A 22,214-nucleotide genomic window follows, 5' to 3' on the forward strand; every position below is an offset into this window, starting at 1 on the left:
GAATCGGTAGAAACCAAAAATATGTAGTTATTTTTTTAATGAGTATCATGGACCCCCTAAAATTCCAGACAACGGCAGGAATATTTATTCTAGAGGTAGGCTCCAAAGCTTTTGTTGTATTCTGAAAAAGTCTTAGGACCCCAAAATTGGGAACTGTTATAATTAGTCCTGCCTGGATTTTGCGATTGGTGCTTTTTATTCCTCAGTTTCTGGGCGCTCAAGTATTTTAGGGCCTGAGATCCAATGCACGTGGAATTCCCAGATGCAGAACCTCAGAGAGGGTCCAGTGGCAGTGATACGGATGTGCGCGTTTTTCTCCACATCCACTGCCTACTACCTCCATCTACAAATGAAATGATTTCCTTCCTTCTCCCTATGCTGCTCAGCTGGGCCAGTTCTCTTTCCACTATGCACGCACGCGCGCGCACACGTACACTGAAGACCGACTTCAGCTCCTTTTGGGTACTGTCATCCTTACTCCAGTTTTTATTAGATTCACTTATTTAATTATTTTTCAGACACTTAAAGCATTGTTTTAGTGAGCTTGCTGTATCTACTTCTATATTAACCTATATTTAAATTATTCCAAGTAAAATGACTAAAGAGAGTAAAAGGAAAAGTATCATGAAATAAGTGGCGACCCACCTCATAAAAACGCTCTCCAGTCACTCAGAAAGAAACTCTTAGCAGTGGAAACAACTGCAAACCCCCTACCCCAACTCAATCAAAACATCCCATCCGGAAAAGAGCGACTTGTTTCTTTTTTCAATTGGAAATGAGCGGTAAACTGAGTTCATTTTGGCCATGTTTTCTTAGCTGACTCTCAGCTACAATCAAGCCATTTTCGGACACATTCCCATGTAGGTACCAGGGGTGCTCTGGAGGAAGCTGTCGACGCCTGTTCAGCTAATTTAGGTTTTCTTTGTCTAATTACTGTGGAGCTGAGGGAAAAGGAGCCCGGCTCAGGGCAGTAAACTGACACTCGGTCTCTGTGTGTGGTATCCAGGCAGGGTTTGATGGAAAAAGCCTGCTTCCACTCAACTTCAGGTCACTGTCTGGGGCCAGCCCCAGCCCAGCCCCAGCCCGGCCCCCAGCCTTCCCCTCCCTGCCCTTCCCCTCCCCTGCTTCTACAGCCCCACCAGCAAGCTCAGCCAGAAGCAGATACTGTGCCCAGGGTTTCCAGGGACACAGAAAGTCAGTCGAGCCCCAAAGCCCTACCTCGGTTCTGTTCCACCCAAGGCTCTTTGCTGCCCGCCTCACTCCAGATGCCTAGACCATTTCCCCTTCTAGTGCACCCTACCCCCTCCCTGCCCTGCAAGCATCTCAGCACGCACGCCTGCACATTGATCCTCCCGTGGAGACCAGGAGGTGCACCCGGCCTTGCCTCCCATTTGGTCCTCTGGGCAGCAGTACCTCCCCTCTGGGCCTCCTCCCCACGCCCTGGTGTGGCTCAGCAGCTCCCAGGCCTCCTGCTCTCCTCCTCCCACTTTCAGCCGCTCTCCCCAGTCTGACTACATTTCCTTGCACGTGTAATCCAATAACTAACTGTCGGGTCTCATTGGAAGTAATTCCTCCTGAGGCACATCCTCTCTGCCAGCCTGACTCTTACTTAGTGAGGAATTAGCTGTGCTGGTGTGGAGAGCTGCCTCACAGAAGGTAACTTCGAGATTGCACAAATTTTTGGTGGGCAACACTGACAGTGAGGATGCAAATCTAGTGACAGTTATGCCTTCACGACTGATATTAATACAGCCATCTCACCTTTTTGCATTTTTTACACAACATCCAGTGGAAAGCAGAAAGGAAGTGAAACAAATGCAAACATGAGTCATATTAGGCCAGATTTCCAGTGCCCAAACTTGGTTTGGTTTTCTATTATCCAAACCCCTCTGTTCAAAGTTCAGAAAATGCCCATGATCGCCCTGGGCTGCACCCTTGGGTCGCTGGGGCGCCCTGGCTTCTTGCCCTCTACTCACAACTGTCGCCTGCAGGCCCTGTCAAAAAGAGAGAGGACTGTCCCGTTACCTTTGGGCGTCTGGCACCCTGGCGTGTGGCTGAGGGCTGCAGTGTTTAAATGAAGTTGACAGATGGTGTCGGTGCGGGCACGGGGGAAGGAGGCTATGGAGACTCCCGGCGGCGGCGACGGCACCGGCTGCAGCACCGCTCGGCCCAGGACAGGCCAGGAGGGGGAGGGGAGAGGAGGGCGGCGGGGAGGAGAAGGGGTGGGTCTGCCCCGCGGGGGCTGCTGGTCTCTGGGAAGGGAGGCTGGGGTGCCGTAAGGGGCAAAGAGAAAGAAGTTCTAAGTGGTCGAGCTTTGCTGGGGTGGGGGGGTCGTCCCCGCAAAATGGGAGTTGGCCTCTGATGGCTCTGTTGGAAAGAGGGTGCGTAGAGGAGAGGGGAAGAGGCAGAGAGGGGCGTGAGAAGGCCGAGGGGGGCTCTGGGCAGCGAGGACCCAGATAAGAGAGGGAGCCCGCGGCCAGGTTGGGAGGGGGCGGAGTGAGCGCCGGCCGCGCGGCGCGGGGAGGGGGCAGGGCGCTGCGGGGGAGGGAGGGAGCGCGCGGAGGAGGGAGGGAGGTGGCCGCGGGGAAGACGCGGGAGGGAGGAAGTCGGAGACAGAGCTGGGAGCGCTCCTGACGGGAGACGTCGGGTCGTCCCTGGGGTCCGGGCCGCGCTCCCCGCTTGCGGGCACGGCTGACCGGACGCTCGGGCTCGGCGGCCCCGGAGGCCGTTGCGCAAGGCAGGGGCGCGAGGCTGGGGAAGGGATGCGCCGGGCGTTGCCTCCGGCCGGCCGCCGCCGCGACCGCCAGAAGCCCCGGCGCAGCTGAGGGAGGCGACGCCGAAGCGCTGGCTCGGAGTGGCCAGGGCTGCAGCCCGGGCGGCGGCCTCGGGCGCTCGCAGGGCTTCTGGGCCCACCCCGTCCCCGCGCCTCCGCCGCCGGCCCCGGGCCCGCCCCCGCGGCCCAGCCTTGCTCCCGGGTCCCAGATGACCACCGAGGGCGGCCCGCCGCCGCCCCCGCCGCGCCCGCCGCCGGCCCCGCTCCGCCGCGCGTGCAGCCCAGCCCCCGGCGCGCTCCAGGCTGCCCTGATGAGCCCTCCGCCCGCCACCGCCGCCCTGGAGACCACCTCGTCGTCGTCGTCGTCGACCGCCTCCTGCGCCTCCTCCGCCTCCTCCTCCAACTCGGCCGGCGCCTCCGCCTCCGCCTGCAAGAGCGCGGGCGGCGGCGGCGGCGGCGGCGGCGCGGGCACCGGGAGCGGGGGCGCCAAGAAGGCGAGCTCGGGGCTGCGGCGGCCCGAGAAGCCGCCCTACTCGTACATCGCGCTCATCGTCATGGCCATCCAGAGCTCGCCGAGCAAGCGCCTGACGCTCAGCGAGATCTACCAGTTCCTGCAGGCGCGCTTCCCCTTCTTCCGCGGCGCCTACCAAGGCTGGAAGAACTCCGTGCGCCACAACCTCTCCCTCAACGAGTGCTTCATCAAGCTGCCCAAGGGCCTCGGGCGACCCGGCAAGGGCCACTACTGGACCATCGACCCGGCCAGCGAGTTCATGTTCGAGGAGGGCTCGTTCCGCCGCCGGCCGCGAGGCTTCAGGCGGAAGTGCCAGGCGCTCAAGCCCATGTACCACCGCGTGGTGAGCGGCTTGGGCTTCGGGGCCTCGCTGCTGCCCCAGGGCTTCGACTTCCAGGCGCCCCCGTCGGCACCTCTCGGCTGTCACGGGCAGGGCGGCTATGGTGGCCTCGACATGGTGCCCGCGGGCTACGACACCGGCACAGGCGCCCCGGGCCACGCGCACCCACACCACCACCACCACCACCACCACCACCACGTCCCGCACATGTCGCCCAACCCGGGCTCCACCTACATGGCCAGCTGCCCCGTGCCTGCAGGGCCCGGGGGCGTCGGCGCGGCCGGGGGCGGCGGCGGGGACTACGGCCCGGACAGTAGCAGCAGCCCGGTGCCCTCCTCCCCGGCCATGGCGAGCGCCATCGAGTGTCACTCGCCCTACACGAGCCCCGCGGCGCACTGGAGTTCGCCGGGCGCCTCGCCTTACCTCAAGCAGCCTCCCGCCCTGACGCCAAGCAGCAACCCTGCGGCCTCGGCCGGCCTGCACTCCAGCATGTCTTCCTACTCTCTGGAGCAGAGCTACCTGCACCAGAACGCCCGCGAGGACCTCTCAGGTAATGAGCATACCAGGAGCGGCCTCTAGGTCTCCAGGCTCCACGAACCTGAGGATCTGAAGGCACAGTGAGGAGTGGGTGCTGGGTCAGCTGGGTCACTTTACTCATGGGGGAGAGGATGGGGACGTCTTACCACCCTCCCCCATAGCCTTGGTCCAGAGCTGGGCCCCTAGAACTTGCACCACTAGGACGATGGTGCAAAGTCGCCTGCCTTTCTCTGGGTCTCTGGTTATCCCTTGGACTACAGGTTTCAAGTCTCAGGCCTGACATAGCTTGGAGAGAAGGCATGTATGTATGTGCCTTTGGGGACCTTAGCTGAGAAGCTGTATCTGCTTGCTTTTGTCGTTCTTTTTTCTTTCTTTTTTTCCCAGTTCTGCTGTATTTTGGTTGGAAAGTGAACGGTCAGATGTTATGTATTCGGAGGGTGTGAGTGGGGAAGCATTGCAGCTGAGCAAGTGTGGAGAGTAGGGAAATGGGGGTGGTGGTGGGCAGAGAAGAAAGCAGAGTGGGGTCCCTGGGTCTTTCACCAAAGGGACATACGTCCAGTGGAGAGGGGCACCAGGCTGTTAATGAGCCCCCTCCCTCCCCACACAGTGGACCCACAATGATGACAGGAGTCTGTCCTAAGCCAGCAAACCCCAGGCCCACATGTGAACTCCCCTGAGGAATGCCTACCGCATGTCTTGCTGGTGTAAACTGTGTTGGTCGAAGATTATGAAAATTTATTGACTTGCCAGGGGTGGTGAAAGGTGGGAGGGGACAGATGGGTGGAAGAGAATTTGAGTATCAGCCAGGTTTATGGGGCAGTGGAGATAAACTCTTTAATATTAACCTCTCTGAGGTACCCACAGGCTGCACATGGAAATGGGGCTAACCTGCTGGTCAAATGATGTTGCAGCTTCCCCAGTTAGAAAATGCATGCATTATAAATTGGTTAATCGATGCACCACAAGAACATCAGGGGAGACGGAAAGCCCAGAAATGGGCAAAAAGATGTTGGTTCCCTGGACGGTTAAATTTCCCAAATAGGCCTTTTAAATGCGGGTCTCAGAGGTTAACTAAACAAAGACAGTCTCGGCAGGACCACACCGGAGAGGATTTTAGCCTAACTGAGCACACTGAGAACAGTCTTGTTCAATTTTATGGGAATTTCAACAAGTAACCAATACAGGCGACCCTCCGCTCTTAGTTTTTTATCCCCTCCGACTGGGTGTCAATCACCGCCCACCCCAGAGGGCGCCCACTCGTCTGCCTACACGCTGGTCTCAGGGCCCAGCCGGCTCCCTTCCCCAGGTAGGCCCTGCTCAACCTCACCCGGATTCCGAGGCCTCGCAGCCGCCGTTAGAAAATGCTCTAAAAATTGATAACAAAAACTCGCAGGGAAGAAACTCCTGATCCTACTGTGAGGCTGCTCTAGCCCCGTCCCACCACGGGCGCTCGCATATGCCCAGAAATTCGGGGATCGCGAAACATGACTCTGTCTTGGCGAGACGGAAATCTTCCGAGCCGAGCAGGCCTGCCCCCGGGGCAGCCTTCCCTTCCCCAGGAGCCTCGCAGGACGTTGGGGCCGAGTCACGTAACCCCGACGGGCTGTGGCTGGGCCAAAGCCGTCTTGGCCCCGTACTACCTCGTCCTCTGGCTGCTGTCCCTCCCGAATATTCTTCACCCCTGACCTAGGTGTCCTCTCGCAGCAGTGCGGGAGGTGGGGGCTCCAGGGAAACGGGCTCTGTGGGGCCTGGTTGAGAGTGCGCTGCCCTCCAGGCCGCGGCCCACTGAGAGCGGAGGAGTTGGGAGGCTGAGCAGGGCCGAGGCTGGGTGCAGATAAGGTTCCCCCAGAATACACATACCTGGCACAGCCACGGGGGCCGCGTCTCCCTGCTCCGGAGGCCCCCCGCGCCCTTCACTGAGGCCTACGAGCCTTGCTAGAAGGACGTAGGGCTTTTCTCGCCCCTCTGTCGCATGCAAGAGACTACCTCGGCCTTCGGTCGGGGGTGTGAGCGCTCGCCCTGGGGACTGCCTGGGCCCGCTACTTTGATCCTGGATCGCGCAACACGGCGCACCGTAACGCTCTGGGCGAAGGCGCCGGTGTGCAGAGTGGACCAGCTGCTGCTTTACGGGAGCAGGGCGTATTTGGCAATAATTGGTGTTATCAGGAAATAAGGGTAGGCCGGTCCCGGGCTACTTAAGCGGTCTGGTCGCTCCGTAAGCTCTGGGGCGCGCCGTGCGAGGCGATGCGAGCAGGGTGCGAGCGCCTTGTGGCCGCGGGTATGGCTTCCACGCGCTCAAAAGTTGAGTCTAGCCCGGCACCAACGGCAGCTTATGGTCCCCGCACCGCATCTGCGACTAGGAAAAACTCAGGCGAACGAGCCTAACCCAACCCAGCGCTGAGAGAGGTCGGGTCCTAGAGAAGCCCGGGTCCCAGCGGACCGACGCCCCCAGCCAATGGCGCCCTGGGGCCGGGAGGCGCCGAGAAAGCAAAAGCAAAAGTCAGCGGCGGGTTGGCGCCCAGCGGCCGAGGAGCGACCCCGGGGGAGAGTCGTGAAGACCTTCTCTGCCCTCGGCTTGCACGGGACTCTCTAAGGGACTCCCTGCATTGCCAGATGCCTCGGTGTGCAGAAGGGTCTGCAGCTGAGCTCTTACGGAGGGGCATTCTTTGCTCCCGGAGTCCTTCCTGACTTCTCTGAGAAAAGCCTAAGTTCGCGATTTCCAAAGACGCGCTCTCTCTTTCTCGGCCCTTTCTCCTGCCATGGGTTGTTTTCCATCACCCCTGTTTGGCACAGGGAATATTCCCGCTGTGTCCGGTTGCTCTGACCGAGCCAGGTAGTTGGGTAACTAGACAGGAGACCTGACACAAGTGAGGGCGAAAGCATTGTTTCTGGGACGGGGGACTCTGGCAACACCGGCCTAGTACCCTGCACTCAGGGACCTTGACCGAGGCCGTGGGTCAAGGTGTGCTGGTGCTGGGGCTCTTCTCGAGATTAAAGCGCTCGCGGGCCTCCAAGAGTAATAGGGGAAATGAGGCACATAAGAACCCAATTTAGAGGAATACAGAGCTCTCTGCCTGTTGGTACAGTAAAGCATAATGATCCCAGAGTCAGACTCTATGGGTCTAGGACCCAGTTAGAAACTTTGAAAAACTTCTAGAGCTGGGTTTCCTCTACCAGTTTTAGAGTAATAGACAGAAAGATGTACCAATCCCTTTCTTACCCAGAGTCAAAATAAGATGTAAATAAGATGTGAGTTAAACTAAAATTTATAGTGATGTGCCCTGTCCTCTGCTGGAGGAATTTGGTTCTGAAGAGTTTTTCTGCCTTTCTTCTTGCAGTGGGACTGCCCCGATATCAGCACCACTCCACCCCAGTGTGTGACAGAAAGGATTTCGTCCTCAACTTTAATGGCATTTCCTCCTTCCACCCCTCTGCCAGCGGGCCATATTACCACCATCACCATCACCAGAGCGTCTGTCAGGATATCAAGCCCTGCGTCATGTGAATGGAGGGAAGGAGCCCATGCCCCGGCGCTCCCTCTCACAGCAGCGTGAGCTGAGGGGAACTCATACTGTGCGCGCCATAGCAGTGAGTAGCATGCCATCCCTTAGCCAGAACCCCCAGGCCAGCGCTGTCGGCTGATATTTGTCTACCCCTGGTAGGACAACCCTGGCAAGGAAGTGCCCAAATTCATGCAGGCTCTCAGTGACCGGGAGAGCAAACTGAGAACTCAACCGACAGAGATAGTAACCAGTTACCACATGAAACACATTAACTAACTCTGGGATCTTCATTGCCTTCAGTAATCAGGGTCTGAAAAACGCAGACAAATTGTTTGTGTGTGTGTGTGTGTGTGTGTGTGTGTGTGTGTGTGTGTGTGTTTCTTGAAAATTTGTGTGCTTTTCAAAAAGGCAGTGCTAAGCACAAGATTTCAAGAAGGCCTCATCTTGTTGCCTAGCTAAGTAGGAGAGTTCTGTTTTGCCAAACACTTAAGTTTGGATACAGGTGCCAAAGAACATTATTAAGAAAGTATTTAGAAACAAAGTGTCTAGTTTAAGAAAGTGGTTTTCAGTATTGTGACAATACAACGTTTTTTACAAGGTTGTTTTCTACCACCATATTTTAAAGATATTTTTATGATTTTCGTGTATACTCACACTTTGCTTGTATTTTAAAAGGAGGATATATTTGCACTTATGTATACTTTTACAGTTTGCCAAACTATTTCGATGTACAATTTTTTCAATAAAATATATATAACAAATAGTGGCTTTAGGGATCTATTTCCTGCTAGGGCATCCTGTGACCACCAGGTTCTCTTGTACACCAGCCAGCAATGCAACTCTACACTGTAGGGTTTTTTTTTTTCCAAGTTGTATAATTGACATGGTGTGGGGTCTGTGCCTTGAGTAACACAGGCCAGGTTCTGATTGTGGGTCTTCTCAGGAGAGAAAGAGAAGAAGGAACGCTTTATGTTATTTCTTTCTTTCTTTCACCCTAGCTCTTTCTGGCTAAACAAAAACCAGAAGGTGAAAGGAACTTAAAAGAAAACCAGGCAAGATAATGGAAGGCAAGAGTTTGATTGGAGGAAACCAGGTCTTGTGCCCCTTTTCTTCTCTTCCCTGTGCCCAAGAAGAGTTGAGCTTTTTGCTCTTTCCCTCTTCCTCACCAGCATGGGGTGATAGGCAGAGGACAAAGTTACCACCTCTGGCCATCCTGGACCTGGCTGAGCAGCGGGCAAGGGGCAGGATCAGCTTCCTTCCTGCACATTACAGTTTATTATGGGTGGTGGGCAGATCCAAAGAATCTGGAGGGGAAGGCTGCAGCGTGCTAGTGGGTCATCTCTGGGCACTTCCTTGGAGTAACTTCTTTCTCCCCTTCCTTGGAGAAGCAGGGACCCACCCGTTCAAGGTGTCTCTTGGCTGCTGTCTGTCCCAACCCTCTAGGTCAGAGCATGGCCAGCCCTGCTTGGCGGGGAAACCGCCAACCCCTGCTTCTTTCTCTTTCCTCCTTTGTCTGACGCTTTCCTTCCTTTTAACGAGGGATTTGATGATTTCCCTTGGGATCGTCTCAGAGACCATGTTCCTTTCTTGCTTGGTTTCCCAATCATGAATGCTGCAGACAGGGCTGGTGAAACTGGATTAAAAAGTGAAAAAATAGGTCTTGTTTTCCGCCCAGCTCACCCTCGCCTGATATTTCACATTCAGGGGCAGCACTGGAAATCATAGATCTGAGCAGGAGCAGAGAGGTTCTCAACCCACAGTCCCGCCGTGGCTTTCTTCCCCAGCTCAGGGCTGGTTTTTTACTTTGTTTTTGCTTTTGCTTTCGAAAACTCACCTTTGTTTCTCAGTCCCTAAAAGGCCTTTCTCCCTATCAATCACCAGGCACTTAATACCACTCAGTAGATATCTCACACACAGAGTTTTTGTATTCCTAGTGACTTTAAGTCCAAAGATGGTCTCTTTAGTAAAACATCTTGTTTTAAAAGTCTAAACTATCTTCCTAATCCTTAGGCCTCCTTTCTATATTTTCCAAAATTAAGCAGTGATTTAAACATATTTTTGTGTCTCCCTTATCATGTCTGCAGTTAAATAGGGCTTTTTTCCCCCCTTTTATACTGAGCTACTCAGGGGCCTGCTATAAATTATGAAGTCAGTTTCAGAGTTTGCTTCGACCACAGTGCTGTGTTTACATTCCTCCCAAGGCAGCCGGCATGGTCGTAATTTATATCCTAAACACTTGAACGTAACTTGTTTATACAGAGAATGACAGGACCTCAAAGACAAAAAGGCTGGGTCTCAGTGACCACATTGGAAAGGCTAGCACGCCCCCTAGTGGCATTAGAAGGACCCACCACCACCACCACCACACACCGACACCCCCTCCCCCCTTTCCATGATTTGTGGCTCCTTCTAACTAAATAACTTTTTTTAAATCACCATTTTGTGGTGCTTTTCCATATCCCTATGATGGGGGGGAATCTTGATACTATTTACAGATCTGCACTAGGTCATGGATATCAGGGGTCCCACCGATGTCTTCTGATTTTGGTCCATTTCACACATCTTCCCCAACATCACAATAAGGACTTTGCATCAGATATGCAGACACTGGCATAGTGGCAATCTTCCCTCCAAAAGCACCTTTCAAACATAACTTGAGTGTGCATCGGAATCATTTGAAGGGCTTGTTAAATAGGTTTCTGGGCTGAACCCCAGTTTCTGATTCAGCCTGTGTGAATAAGTCCTCATAAGTTCCCAGGTGATGCTGGTGACGTTGGTCCAAGGACCACCCTTTGACCACCAAAAGTCTAGAAAGGCAGTTTGAATTACAGGTATTTTACTCAGATTATTGAATTACAGGGTAAGTCTAGTCCATTCATTACTTAAACAAAGATCCAAAAAGAATTTCAAAAATAGTTTCCACCCAAAAATGACTAGCCCCTGAGAAAATGCAAGGCCTAATTTTGAACCCTGAACCAGAAAATAGAACCTCCCCATCTTTAGTCAAAGCAGTGAGTCCTCCTATTTTGTTTTGTTCTGGTTAACTTTGCAAAGAGTAGCCCAGTGGAATCACTAAAGTCTACCTGCCTCAGTAGAACAGTAAGTTAGGCAGTTATATACGGAAATGTTGTCAGAATTCTACAGGTGGAAAAGGTGATTGGAGCAGCAGGAAAAAAAATTCCTTTATTAGTTATGAAATCTTTTGAGGTTGGAGCGGAGAGAAGGCAAAGAGAGAGGGCCGCTATTTCAGTGTATAGAAGTAGTGATCCCTGGATAAAACTGGGTTGGGTGAAATCTTGGGGGGCAGGGAGAGGGAGACAGAGAAAGGGAGAGGCCGAAAAAAGGACAGAACAAGTGGGAGAGAGAAGCAGAGAGAGGAAAGAGGGAGAGGAGGAGTCTCTGAAAAGCTGCCCATGAGTTCCTGTCCCAAACTGAGCAAAGCAGCCTTTGAAGCTGGACTGCCATCCTCAGAGGCCACCATTGTCCTTCTGGGTCTCCTGTGCCAAGGCATTGGCTGAAAGGCCCACGTACTTCTATTTTACTCGGCTTCTGCCTGGATTCTGGGGAAGCAGATGAATTCTCAAGTTGTGCATGCTCAAATTTTCTGACCTGGCTGCAGCAACTTCTAGAGAATTTAGGGAGAAGAATCTTGATTTACATTTTAGAAAGTAGAAATCTTGATTTCTTGGAAAAATCTTCAAGCATATAATATCTGCTGTTGTATGATATTAAATGGAATTAGCACCTCCTTTCAAAAGAAAAACTCTCTTATAGATTCATATATACCTAATTATTATGTATCATGGTGATTAATTCAAAACAGGCACCAACTTATTTAGAATGGAAATATATTTTAATATATTTTATCAGGACGGAAATGCATTTTACCAAACTTGCCTCTGTGAAACTCTATCTGAGCAGGAAAAAAAACAGCAGGTATAGACACTGGGCCAGAGAGGGCCACAATACATGTATGCTAAGATTATTAGGAAAAAATGAAAGTCAGGGAAGCTCTTTTGGCATTCAGAGTGCTCTGAATCCACACCTATCCAGCCTGAAAGAGACTGAGGAGCCTTAGCCACAGCCAGGCACCAGCAGAGCCCCTTCAGAATCACGATCTGCCCTGAATGAGACCGAGTCTGGCCCCAGAGTGTGGGGAGAGAATGACTTCTGTCCTCTGTCTTCCCAGGTAGTCACTGAGGCCACTGCCTCTTCTCCCCTCCAGGAATGCAAGCCCTCATCTTCAGAGAAAATAACTAATCCCCTGTCACTGATGAGATACTGCTCTTGGGTCTTACCCAGGACCTCCCCACGGCTGTGTCCTAAGCACTTCTCCATAGGGCTCTTCCTACAACCCATGAACCAGACATTGTCACCCTCACATTGTCTTCTCACCAAGAAGGCAGAGAGCAGGCCCAAGGACAGCTTGTGACAGTGACAGCTGGTGCCCGTCCCCTCGGTGGGGGCACTGTTTGTGAGAAGAGTCTATGCTTTGTCTTTGTGTACATGACCTCATGTCGCCCAGGCTGCCCTCAAACTGTTCATGCCAGCACCGAACAGTGGTGTCATTAAATCATGTGGGGCATGTGGCTGAAACCTGGGATGAGTTACACTAATGGCTATTTTTCAAGAAGAGGAAACTGCTGTTAGGAAATGTCTCTGTACTGGGTGGAAATGTGAGGTAACCAGGCCAGTGTTTGGTGTCTGAATAGGAACTCCAAAGATATCAAATCAGCTGCCTGGTGGAAAGGACTGTGGAGCTTTGAAAACCACCTGTTGCCCGCCCAGCCAGCTAGGCCAACTCCTCTGGCAGGGCCTAGGCCTCAGGGGTCAAAGCACCACAGGTGGTTCTGTGCTCAAGCCAGGACTGACAACCACCAATGAACATTATCTTGTTTATATTTCATAGAAATCATCACAAGCCTGCCAGTTTACAGAGGCGAAAAGGTCACCCCATCTGTGTTTAGCTGGAGTTTACACCAGTTCCCCTGTCCATAAAGCAAGTGTTTCACACTCATGCACACATCATGCCACCTGGACAGCTTTGGCAAATCAAAGTCCACCCTTGCCCCACACAGTCACACCAAATCCCTGGCAGAGACCAAGGCATCAGGAGCCTTGGAAGCTCCCCAGGTGAAGCCCCAGCTCCGTCTACCTGCCGGCTGAGCTGGCAGCAGCTCGGAACCCAGACCCTTCCCTTATGTTCAGGGCAGACCCACAGGAAAGGAGGTACAGCCCAGCCCAGCCCAGCCAGCAGGTGCAGCTTCCCCACAGTCAGTCGCTCAGGTTCTTCCCTGAGAAGGGAAGGCACAGACGAGGACAGGGGTGGTGGGGGGTGCGGAACCTGGGAAAGGACCAGCAAGAAGAACAGAGGCCCTCAGTCCTCAACCAGGACTGCTGAGGCTGTGCAGACTCAGCAGCCTCACAACGCATAACGGTTCCTGGGACATCTGCATGACAGATCCAGGGACCTGGGCTACCTGCTCTGGGCCTCCTACAAGGCAGCTGTCAACATTCTAATTGAATGGTAGTGCTGGTAAAGACAGGGAGTCCCAGTCCCCATGTACGAAGTGCCAAGTCCAGCAGTGAGTGCCACGTAGGGGACCCCCAGAGACTGGAAAAAAGCCAAAGAAAGGAAGTGTGGTACCTTAGGTCATTGTTTAAAGAGGATATACACACCCATATAGACACAAACGGACATATTACATACACACATACGTGCACACATAAACATGTATAGACACAGACATATAGACACACACACACACACACACACACACACTCACACAGACACACATGGTCTTCTATTCAGTAATGGTTCTAGCTCCAAGTACCAAAAAGCCAATCTTTTATTACACCTGCCATCTTTCCTAATCTCCAAATTTACCACAATGGTTTAATAATCACGTTCTGAGGTTCCCTTTTTCCTAATAGCAGGATTACACCCTTCTGTAATTCTAGAAGTGTAAAAAACAGCCTCTTTTAAATTGTTGCTTTTGTTTTCAAAGGCCAAACTGAGTCCCTCAGTCACAGGCAAGGCTAACAACTAGAACCAGGCATAGTGCTAAGTTGTCCAAGACATGCACAGTGCTTCCCAGATCAGCAGAGCCCTGCATGGCTGTTCATACATGGTGCTTGGAGGTGGGCTGGCTGCTCCAGGAGTGTCTTCATTGCCTCATAAAGACCTTATCTCCAAATAAAGTCACTGGAAGTTAGAACTGTAACATGTGTTTTGGTGGGGAGCACAATTACAAACCAAGCTCATAGTGAAACAGAAAAATATTTGATGCTTATGATATGCAACCCGGGGGCTGCCTCCTCCTCTGTCCAAGACAGTTTCAATTTTAGCAAGCTCTCTGAAAAATGCACACGGGAGCTGGGCCATCGAAGCATGGTCTCTCCTCTGCATCTGTCCCCTTGACTGCTGAGCCACCTGCAAGTTGGAGTTTGTTTGCTCAGCTAGAAAACACTCTACAGCTGGCATGTACGTGAGCCCCAGCCCCCAGCCAGCCTGCTGCCCTTTGGGTACTACTCCCTACCTCCCAGGGGGATGCCAGGTTGTCCCTGAAACTGCATCTGTCATAGGCCCTGAATCAAGGATCACACCTCCTGAAAGAGAAAGACAACCAGAGACAAGATTTTTTCCCTTTCTGACTGGGGAAGAGCCAGTGTGGTAAACATAGCATCGTGAACACTGCATGTTAAGAGAAGCAACTCTCCTGGCTCCTGGGCACTGGGCCCTCTGCCAACCTACACAACCTCCTGTCAGTCTTGCAGGAGTCGTAGGAGGTTTGTGTTACTAAACCCATTTCTTAGATGAGAAAAATAGTCTACCAGGAAGCTGAAACTCCAGCCTGAATACACTTGACTCCATACATTTGAATCAGGCAGTCAGGAAAGGATGAGTGGCAGCTGCAGTGTGGAGATTTTCCTAAAGGGTAGGTATGCTCAGCGATGTGCACTTTGCAGTTCATAAGATGCCCAGGGTATGTGTCCGTGTGTTTGGCCAGGAGGCTCATAAATTGCCCAAGGCCTAGCCCACACCATAGTAGTAGCCAGCCCCAGCCTCATCCCACAGGAAGGAACAGGCCCCTGTGTATGACAAACCCAGGAACCTGGGCTACCTGCTCTGGGCCTCCTGCAAGGCAGTTGTCAACATTCTAATTGAATGGTAGTGATGGTAAAGACAAGGCAGAGGCCCAGCGGCCTCCAGGACCATCTTCAAAGATCCCTGTGTGAACCAGCCCACTTGAGACGGCCCCCCAGATCTCACTCCCCTGGCCTGGGATGGTTCACTAAACTCTCACGCAAAGGACATCCTGATCTGTGTGAGGGCCAACTTCCCATCCAGGGTATAGGCTAGTTCTGCCCTGAGAAAGAAAGCAGGAATCCCAGGCCTGCTGGGAGGAGAGCTGGGAGATGCGTCTGGTCTGAAAAGAGACTCTGGGAAGCCTGGAGAAGAGGGGAACCAGCCCCTACTGTCTGGAATGGTCCTGGCCCAACTACCAGAGGGTCACTGCCACCAATATTTCTTCCAGTGAACTGAAATGTGCTCCCAGGTTTGGGGGAGACGAGGTCTGGCCTCCGAGGGAGTCCCTGGACTTGCCTGGCCTGTGCCTGCTGGCGCTGTGGTCTTCCAGTGCTCCGGCCTTCCTTCTGGGGCTGGGCCCTCTGTCCGGCTAGGTGTCCTGACTGCTCCTCAGGACTGTTTCTCAGACCATAACAGAGGCTGAGTCACTGAAGGATTTTAATTTGGAAAACAAGATTACAAAAGAAAGAAAGAAACCACAGTTCTATTAACAATTACATGCAGAACAAGGCCAAAGTTACAACTTTCATTTTTCTTCTCAAAATTCAGTGCTGACATTTCATGAGGCTTTTCAGAATTTCCAAGCAGGCTGTACTCTCACGGAACAAGGGGTGACTTTGGGAGGAGCAGAAGGCTTTGTTCTAGGACTCTGATTTCCTTTCCCATCAAAGCCCAGATGCAAATGTGAGATCTGACTTAACTAGCAGGGGCAGGAGAGAGCCCAACAAGACTTTTTGCAACAAATGAGGGTACAGAGATGCTCCCCGAGAGACGGGCATTGAAACCTGAAAGCAAGTGGGTGGTGGGAGGCAGCCGGGGGAGGAATCAACATGCTCAAGCCTCCACGGCTTGTTATTTTGGACTCTGGAGGAAGGGTGAGAGATCAGGACGGTGGGCCTGTCCCCTGAAGACCACCCGAGTTCCTGCCTCTTGCAGTGTTTAAAAGCAGCTGGCATCTCAGCGCAGCAGCTCAGCACGGGGCGGTGGCCAGCTTTGTTGTCCCGTCTTCCTGCCAGTCCTCTCTGGAGCGGCTGCCTCTGTTACCGCGTTGTTTGATATTTTCAGATCCGGCCTGAGGCAGATGATGGGGCCACAGGAGGAGAACCCTTCAGGGTGTCTTGTTTGGTTTGGAAATATTTAAATGTCTGTTGCATTTCCTCCAAGAGGGGAAGAGTCAGGGCCTGTGGGAGAGCCCTGCCCTCTAGCCGCAGCCCTGCAGGGACCCAGCTTCTCTGTCCCCACGCTGGGACCAGGCCCACAATCCCCCCCCACAACCCCCAGCACGAGGAGAAGCTCAAGATGAGCCCAGACATTCTCTACAACCTGTTTACAGTCAGTTGACTCAGCTATAGCAATTGTCCATGATTACAGAAACCTCCTTGGCTCCTGAAAAAATCACCAGCACATTATTAACCTCCTCAGCAAGACACATGTTTTCCATAGATTTAAATGCTAGTGGCCGCCGCAGATGAACATAGCCTTTCAAAATGAAGAGCGTGTAATTAAGACATAATCTCTACTGCTTTGTAATATATGAAGCAGTAAATGGCTACAAAGATTGATTAAATTCTTCAGCTTCCCTTCGGTATGTAAGCACCCCCAAAAGCTGTTGGAACCCCACATGTTCTAAAGGCAGTGGAGACGAGCCCCACATCACAGCCCATGGCCTGGCAAACTTACAGCAAAATGCAGTCCTCTACTTGGGATCTGAGCCTCTGATGTTGGCTGAGCTGTGTGTACTGACGCCCACCTTTGAAACACAGCTAGATTGAGAGAGGAATGTGGGAACGCAGGATATGATACTGATTAACCCATACAGAGGGGTCTTCGCTCAGTCATAATATTGATTGAGGCAAGGGCTTGTGGCAAAAGGAGATTTGATTCTATAAACACACAGATCACCGTTGAAGCTTCCTGCATCGAGCATATGCCTGCCTTTTGTGGGAGAAAAGCACGGCATAGGTTTTCATGTTGTCAGGAGCTTTCTGAGGCCTGCCTCTGACAGGTTAAACAACGAGTCACTTTTCACTCTGGACCACTCCATGTGAGAGAAAATCCGATCATTTTACATTTCTCTGTGCAGAGTCGACATGGGCTGGGGCTGGTCATCCAAACCCCTCATGGTAGTTTAGAGTCTGCACTGAGGTTCTTGCCGCAAAAGCTAACTTTCATCTCTGCTGTTTAAGCCTTATCAAAAGCTGGGGTTTTTTGTTTTTTGTTTTTTCTTTAGAAGAGCAAGACAGAAGCTTTTATTTAGAGATAAAGCAAGAGGACAGAGCCCCTGGCTCATGCCAGGAGGGGACAAGAGAGTCCCCCAAAAGCTGGTTTTTTAAGAAATCACATTCACGACAGATTACCCAAAGACACGCAGTCCCTGTGTTCTACATTCCATTCTACGTGTGCCAGCCCTCCAGAGACCTGAGACTTGGGAAGGAGCTTTTAACGCACAGGGCGCAACTATTTGATTCTCACTAGTAAATTTTATTGGGGGTTGTTAAGGACATGGTCTGTTTCAGCGGGCATCCTGTGAGCTCCAGCTTACTTTGAACCATGGGCTTAAGTGATGGTCCCGTCTCACTCAGCCCTGGCTGCAGGACAAGTGCTGAGCTCCACACCCCACCCCACTGTACCCCTACAGCTCCTGCATGCTGGCCCTACGTGTCCTCCCCCCTCGCCCCCAACTTCCTCTCTTTTGGTAAATATATCTCTGCAGACTGCCTCCACCTTTTTTTCTTTCTTTTTCTCCTTATCTTAGAATGCTTCTTTCTTAATATTTAGCCTTTTTTTTTATTTGTTATTTTATGTTTTAAATTTTGTTCTTTTTTTAAATAAATAGGTGCACAGAACAGGCACACAGTAGATCCACTAGTATGGAGAGTGAAAAACAGTCCTCCCTACCCCACTGCCCCTCCGGGGCAGAAGCACTGACTGTCTTTGCTCTGTGTGTCTCTCAGAGACAGTCTACACATTACAAGCATGTACATATAAATAAATGCAACATCTGTAATTCTGACAGCTACCAAAACCAAGTAACATTTTCTCCAACTTCCCAGTTGGTTATTTACTTTTTATTCTTATGAACTTACTGACAAGACCTTAGAGATCGTGCTGAAAAGAGCAGTGAATTTTCTTAAAAACACACATATGCACACATCAATTGCTTTTATATTGGTTGAAATGGGTAAAATTTTTTCTGCCTGAACTGTTACCCAAATAAAATTCAAAATCTAGGAAGAGAGGAGAGGAGCATGAAGCCCACGACTTCAGATGGCCTGCTGAAGGCTGTCACCAGAGCAACTCCCTCTCGGAAGCACAGTGAGGTTCCTGGCACAAGGCCGTCTTGCAGCCCAGTGTGTCCCCTCGGCTTCTGGGCTTTCACCCTCAGACAGGTCAGACCATGCGGAGATCTGTGGAGCTGCTGTGGCCCACAGGGAGTGCACCAGGGGAGGGAAACAGCAAGTTGTCAGTTTTAGAGCTTCAAACATAATCTATGGCTTTGGTTTTCTTATAAGAATTGGAAAATTTTATACACTTTATCTGAGGATACAGAAACCAGTGAACTGCATTATTAAATGGCGATCTCAGGAGGGCGTGGGGGATGTGACAGCACTGTCTATGTGCACTGAGTCATCATGGTTAGCATCCCGGTGTCCCCAGGCACAGGCCTCACTCTGCCCTTTTAGAAAAGAACAAATAAATTCACCCAAGCTTGAGGAGAGAAGAGCTCCAGTTCTCCTCATCTGGGTGGCCAAGTCTCCAATGCCCCAGGCACGTTGACCACCTACAGGGGAAACACTCCTGTTCAAACTTTGTGCTTCCCAACACGGGCTCCCCCGACTAGGAGTTGGCAGTGGCAAGAAGCCAGGCCCCTACAAGGTCGCGGCCAGCTTACGTTGGTCCTCTCAGTTAGTCCTCAGGTAGTCCTACAAGATGGAGCTCAGTTTTCCTGACTTACCAGTCCCTTTCAAGATCTTTGAAGACCAAGTCTGTACCATTCTGGCAAACCCAAGAAATCTCAAGAGGTCTGTAGTGGTGGTTCTCAACCAGGGACAATTTCCCACCCCCAGGGGACAGTTGGCAATCTCTGAAGACAGTTTTGTCTGTCATACTGCAGGGGAGGCATCTGGTGGGTACAGGCCAGGGATGCTGGGAAATGCTCTACAGTGCACAAGACAGACCCACAAAGAATTATTTGCTCCAAGATGTCATACAGATTGACAGAAATTCTGGTCTACTGGCACTGCCCAAGTAAGTGTATTCTAATGAAATCTGCCTAAGAAACATTGCTTGTTTTGCTACAGCTTTATACATGACAAAGTGAAGCTTTGCATGAATATGGGGGCCAACAGGCCCAGCTCTGCAAGAGACAGCAAGAGAAAGGGGGTCCATACACATGAAAACAGGGTGCTTCTGTTTTTTTTAAAATACAGTTGACATACAATTTTATATTAATTTCAGGTGTACAACATAGTGATTTGATAATTATGTAGGTTATAAAATGATCCCCATTAAGTCTAGTTACCATCTGTCACCATACAAAGTTTTTACAATATTATTGACTATCTTCCTATGCTATACTTTATATCTCTGTGTCATTTATTTTATAGCTGGAAGATTGTACCTCTTAATCCCTTTAATCTATTTCACTCATCCTCCCACCTCTTCCCTTCTGGAAACCACAAGCTTGTACTCTGTATCCATGTCTGTTTCTTTTTTGTTTTTTTGTGTTCGTTTGTTTTGTTTCTTAGATTCCACATGTAAATGAAATCATATGGTATTTAACTTTCTCTGACTGGCTTATTTCACTTAGGATAATAATACCCTCTAGGTCCATCCATGTTGTTGCAAATGACAACATTTCATTCATTTTTAATGGCTGAGTAATATTCCGTATTATATATATATAAAACACATCTTTATCCATGCATTTATTGATTTACTGATGGGATGCTTACGTTGCTACATCTGGACTATTGTAAATAATGCTGCAGTAAACAGTAGGGGGCACATATATCTGTTCTAATTAGTTTTTTGTGTGTAAGTACCCGGAAGTGGAATTGCTGAATCATATAGTATTTCTAGATTTTACTTTTTGAGGAACCTCCAAACTGCTTTCCATTGTGGCTGCACCAATTTACATTCCCACCAACAGAGCACAAGGGTTCCCTTTGCTCCGCATCCACACCAGCACTTGTCATTTCTTGTCTTTTAGATACTAGCCATCCTAACAGGTATGAGGTAGTATCTCATTGTGGTTTTGATTTGCATTTTCCTGATGATTAGAGATGTTCAGTATCTTTTCATGTGTCTGTTGGCCATCTTTGGAAAAGTGTCTGTCAGATCTTCTGTCCATTTTTAAAAATTGGATATTTTTTTTTAGTTGTATGAGTTATTTTTATTTTGGATGTCAACACTTGATCAGGTGTATGATTTGCAAATCTGTTCTTTGGTTCAGTAGGTTGTCATTTCATTCCATTGAAGAAAAGCTTTTTAGCCCGGGCACTTCCTGTGCATCAAGCATGCGACTTTGGAAGCGTTGAAACTCCAAATGATAGCGATTGTTAGGGACTCGCAATGAAATTATTCCCCCAGAGTTACCTGGGTTTGTCGTGGATTTTCACATCACCTCAATGGCAGCTAGTTTGTTGTCATTCCACGCTGATCTCAGACACAGATGCAGGTCCAGCTGAGCAAACCCACAGGGGACCCAAAAGGAGTCCCTGCACTGACGGCTCACCCTCCTCCAGATGAAAAAGGAGATGTTTGGAACGTGGCCGCCTCCGCCTGTTCACTCCAGAGCATCTTTACATCTGGCAACACTAGAACAAGCCAAACACAGAATAACTCAACTAGCTAACAAAGAAATTACCAAGAAAGCCTCTGGCAATCTAATTGCTATCATTACATTTCTCTTCTTACTTTTCCATTCTAAAATTCTCAGCAGTTCTGGAAGCGCCATTGACTGGGAAGAATATACACAGATTAATTCTTAAACTGATAACTTAAGTACCTCAAAAGCTGCTGTTTTTCATTCATTGTTTAAAAAAATTGAAACATTAATAAAAATTTGAAAAAAAGAAATCACCTATAATCCCCATCTTACAAGAGTCTAAACAATGGACACAAAGGAACAGGGAAGACAGAAGTTGGCCTGCCAACTGCAGCAGGCATCACCCATGGAAAGCCCTCCTCCAGTTGTGGACAATAAAGGGTATGTTGATTTTCCACAAATTCAGATTATTATATAAAATCTCCCAATTTTTAAGTATCAGCTCATTTCTTTTAAACATTGTGCCAACTAAATAAAACATTATAGGTTAAATTCAAAGGGCAGGCCGTAAGTTTGAAACCTTTGGAATGTAATTTTGCATCCAAACAAGGGTGAACCCATTGTGACAAAGAAAAAATTGTCACAAGTCTATATATTTTTATAATTTTAACAATCAGAACATATTTGAAAGAACAGTCCCATTAATATTAATGGGTCTTAGGCCTCTGAATTATTAAGAAAATAGTGAAATAATACTTCAAATACTGTAGCTAAAGAAAGATGTTGGTTGAACTCCTTATTATACATTTTTTTAAAACCAGAAAAACATGTCTTGGTTCATTGCGGTTGCATGTATATAACTTAGAACTCATCTTTTTATGGAAAGAAATGTACTAATAATACAAGTGTATATCAACTGAGGAGGAAATTGAGAAGAATCTTGAACAAGCAATGAAGTAACTATCATGCCACAGGACCAGGGCTCCAGGTACCAGCGCAACTGGAAGGAACACCTTTGAAGGATTATTAAATTATTAAGAACAAGAAAACAGCCATTTTCAATGCTCGAGCCAAAGGAATTAAGTTGTAGCACATATAAAAAGTGAATGTAACTGTAAAGTGTTGCACACTTACTGCTGCAAAGAGATTTCCATCTTTACAATTAGGGGAAAAGTTGGCCATTTCAAGCACAGACAACTGAGGGTGTCTGTACTCATAACCCAAGTTCACTCAAGTGCTAAACTTTATCCATTCATTACTCTTTGAGTATTCTCAACCCTGGTATATAGAAAGAGACAAAACTGACACGGTCCCCACCCTTGCAGAGCACAGGGCTTGTTGGAGAAGCCATGAAATAAACACAAGTATCCAAGTGCCTATATAATTGTAACTAAGTGGGAAGTGCAATGGAGTTAAGCAGCCTATGGAAATACCCATAGATTCTGTCTTGTGTAAGCAATCTGAAAATAAA

General features: G+C 50.0%; 1 protein-coding gene across 1 annotated transcript; it reads left to right on the forward strand.

Moving 5' to 3' along the window:
- Positions 1–2,850: 2,850 nt before the first annotated feature.
- Positions 2,851–8,419, forward strand: FOXF2 (forkhead box F2). The gene is made up of 2 exons (XM_037011767.2): positions 2,851–4,174; positions 7,500–8,419. Exons 1-2 carry the CDS (start codon positions 2,983–2,985, stop codon positions 7,664–7,666), a joined length of 1,359 nt encoding a protein of 452 aa, XP_036867662.2. The 5' UTR covers positions 2,851–2,982; the 3' UTR covers positions 7,667–8,419.
- Positions 8,420–22,214: the final 13,795 nt, after the last annotated feature.

This window comes from Manis javanica, chromosome 16 (genome assembly GCF_040802235.1).
Source record: "Manis javanica isolate MJ-LG chromosome 16, MJ_LKY, whole genome shotgun sequence".
NCBI classification, from domain to species: Eukaryota; Metazoa; Chordata; class Mammalia; order Pholidota; family Manidae; genus Manis; species Manis javanica.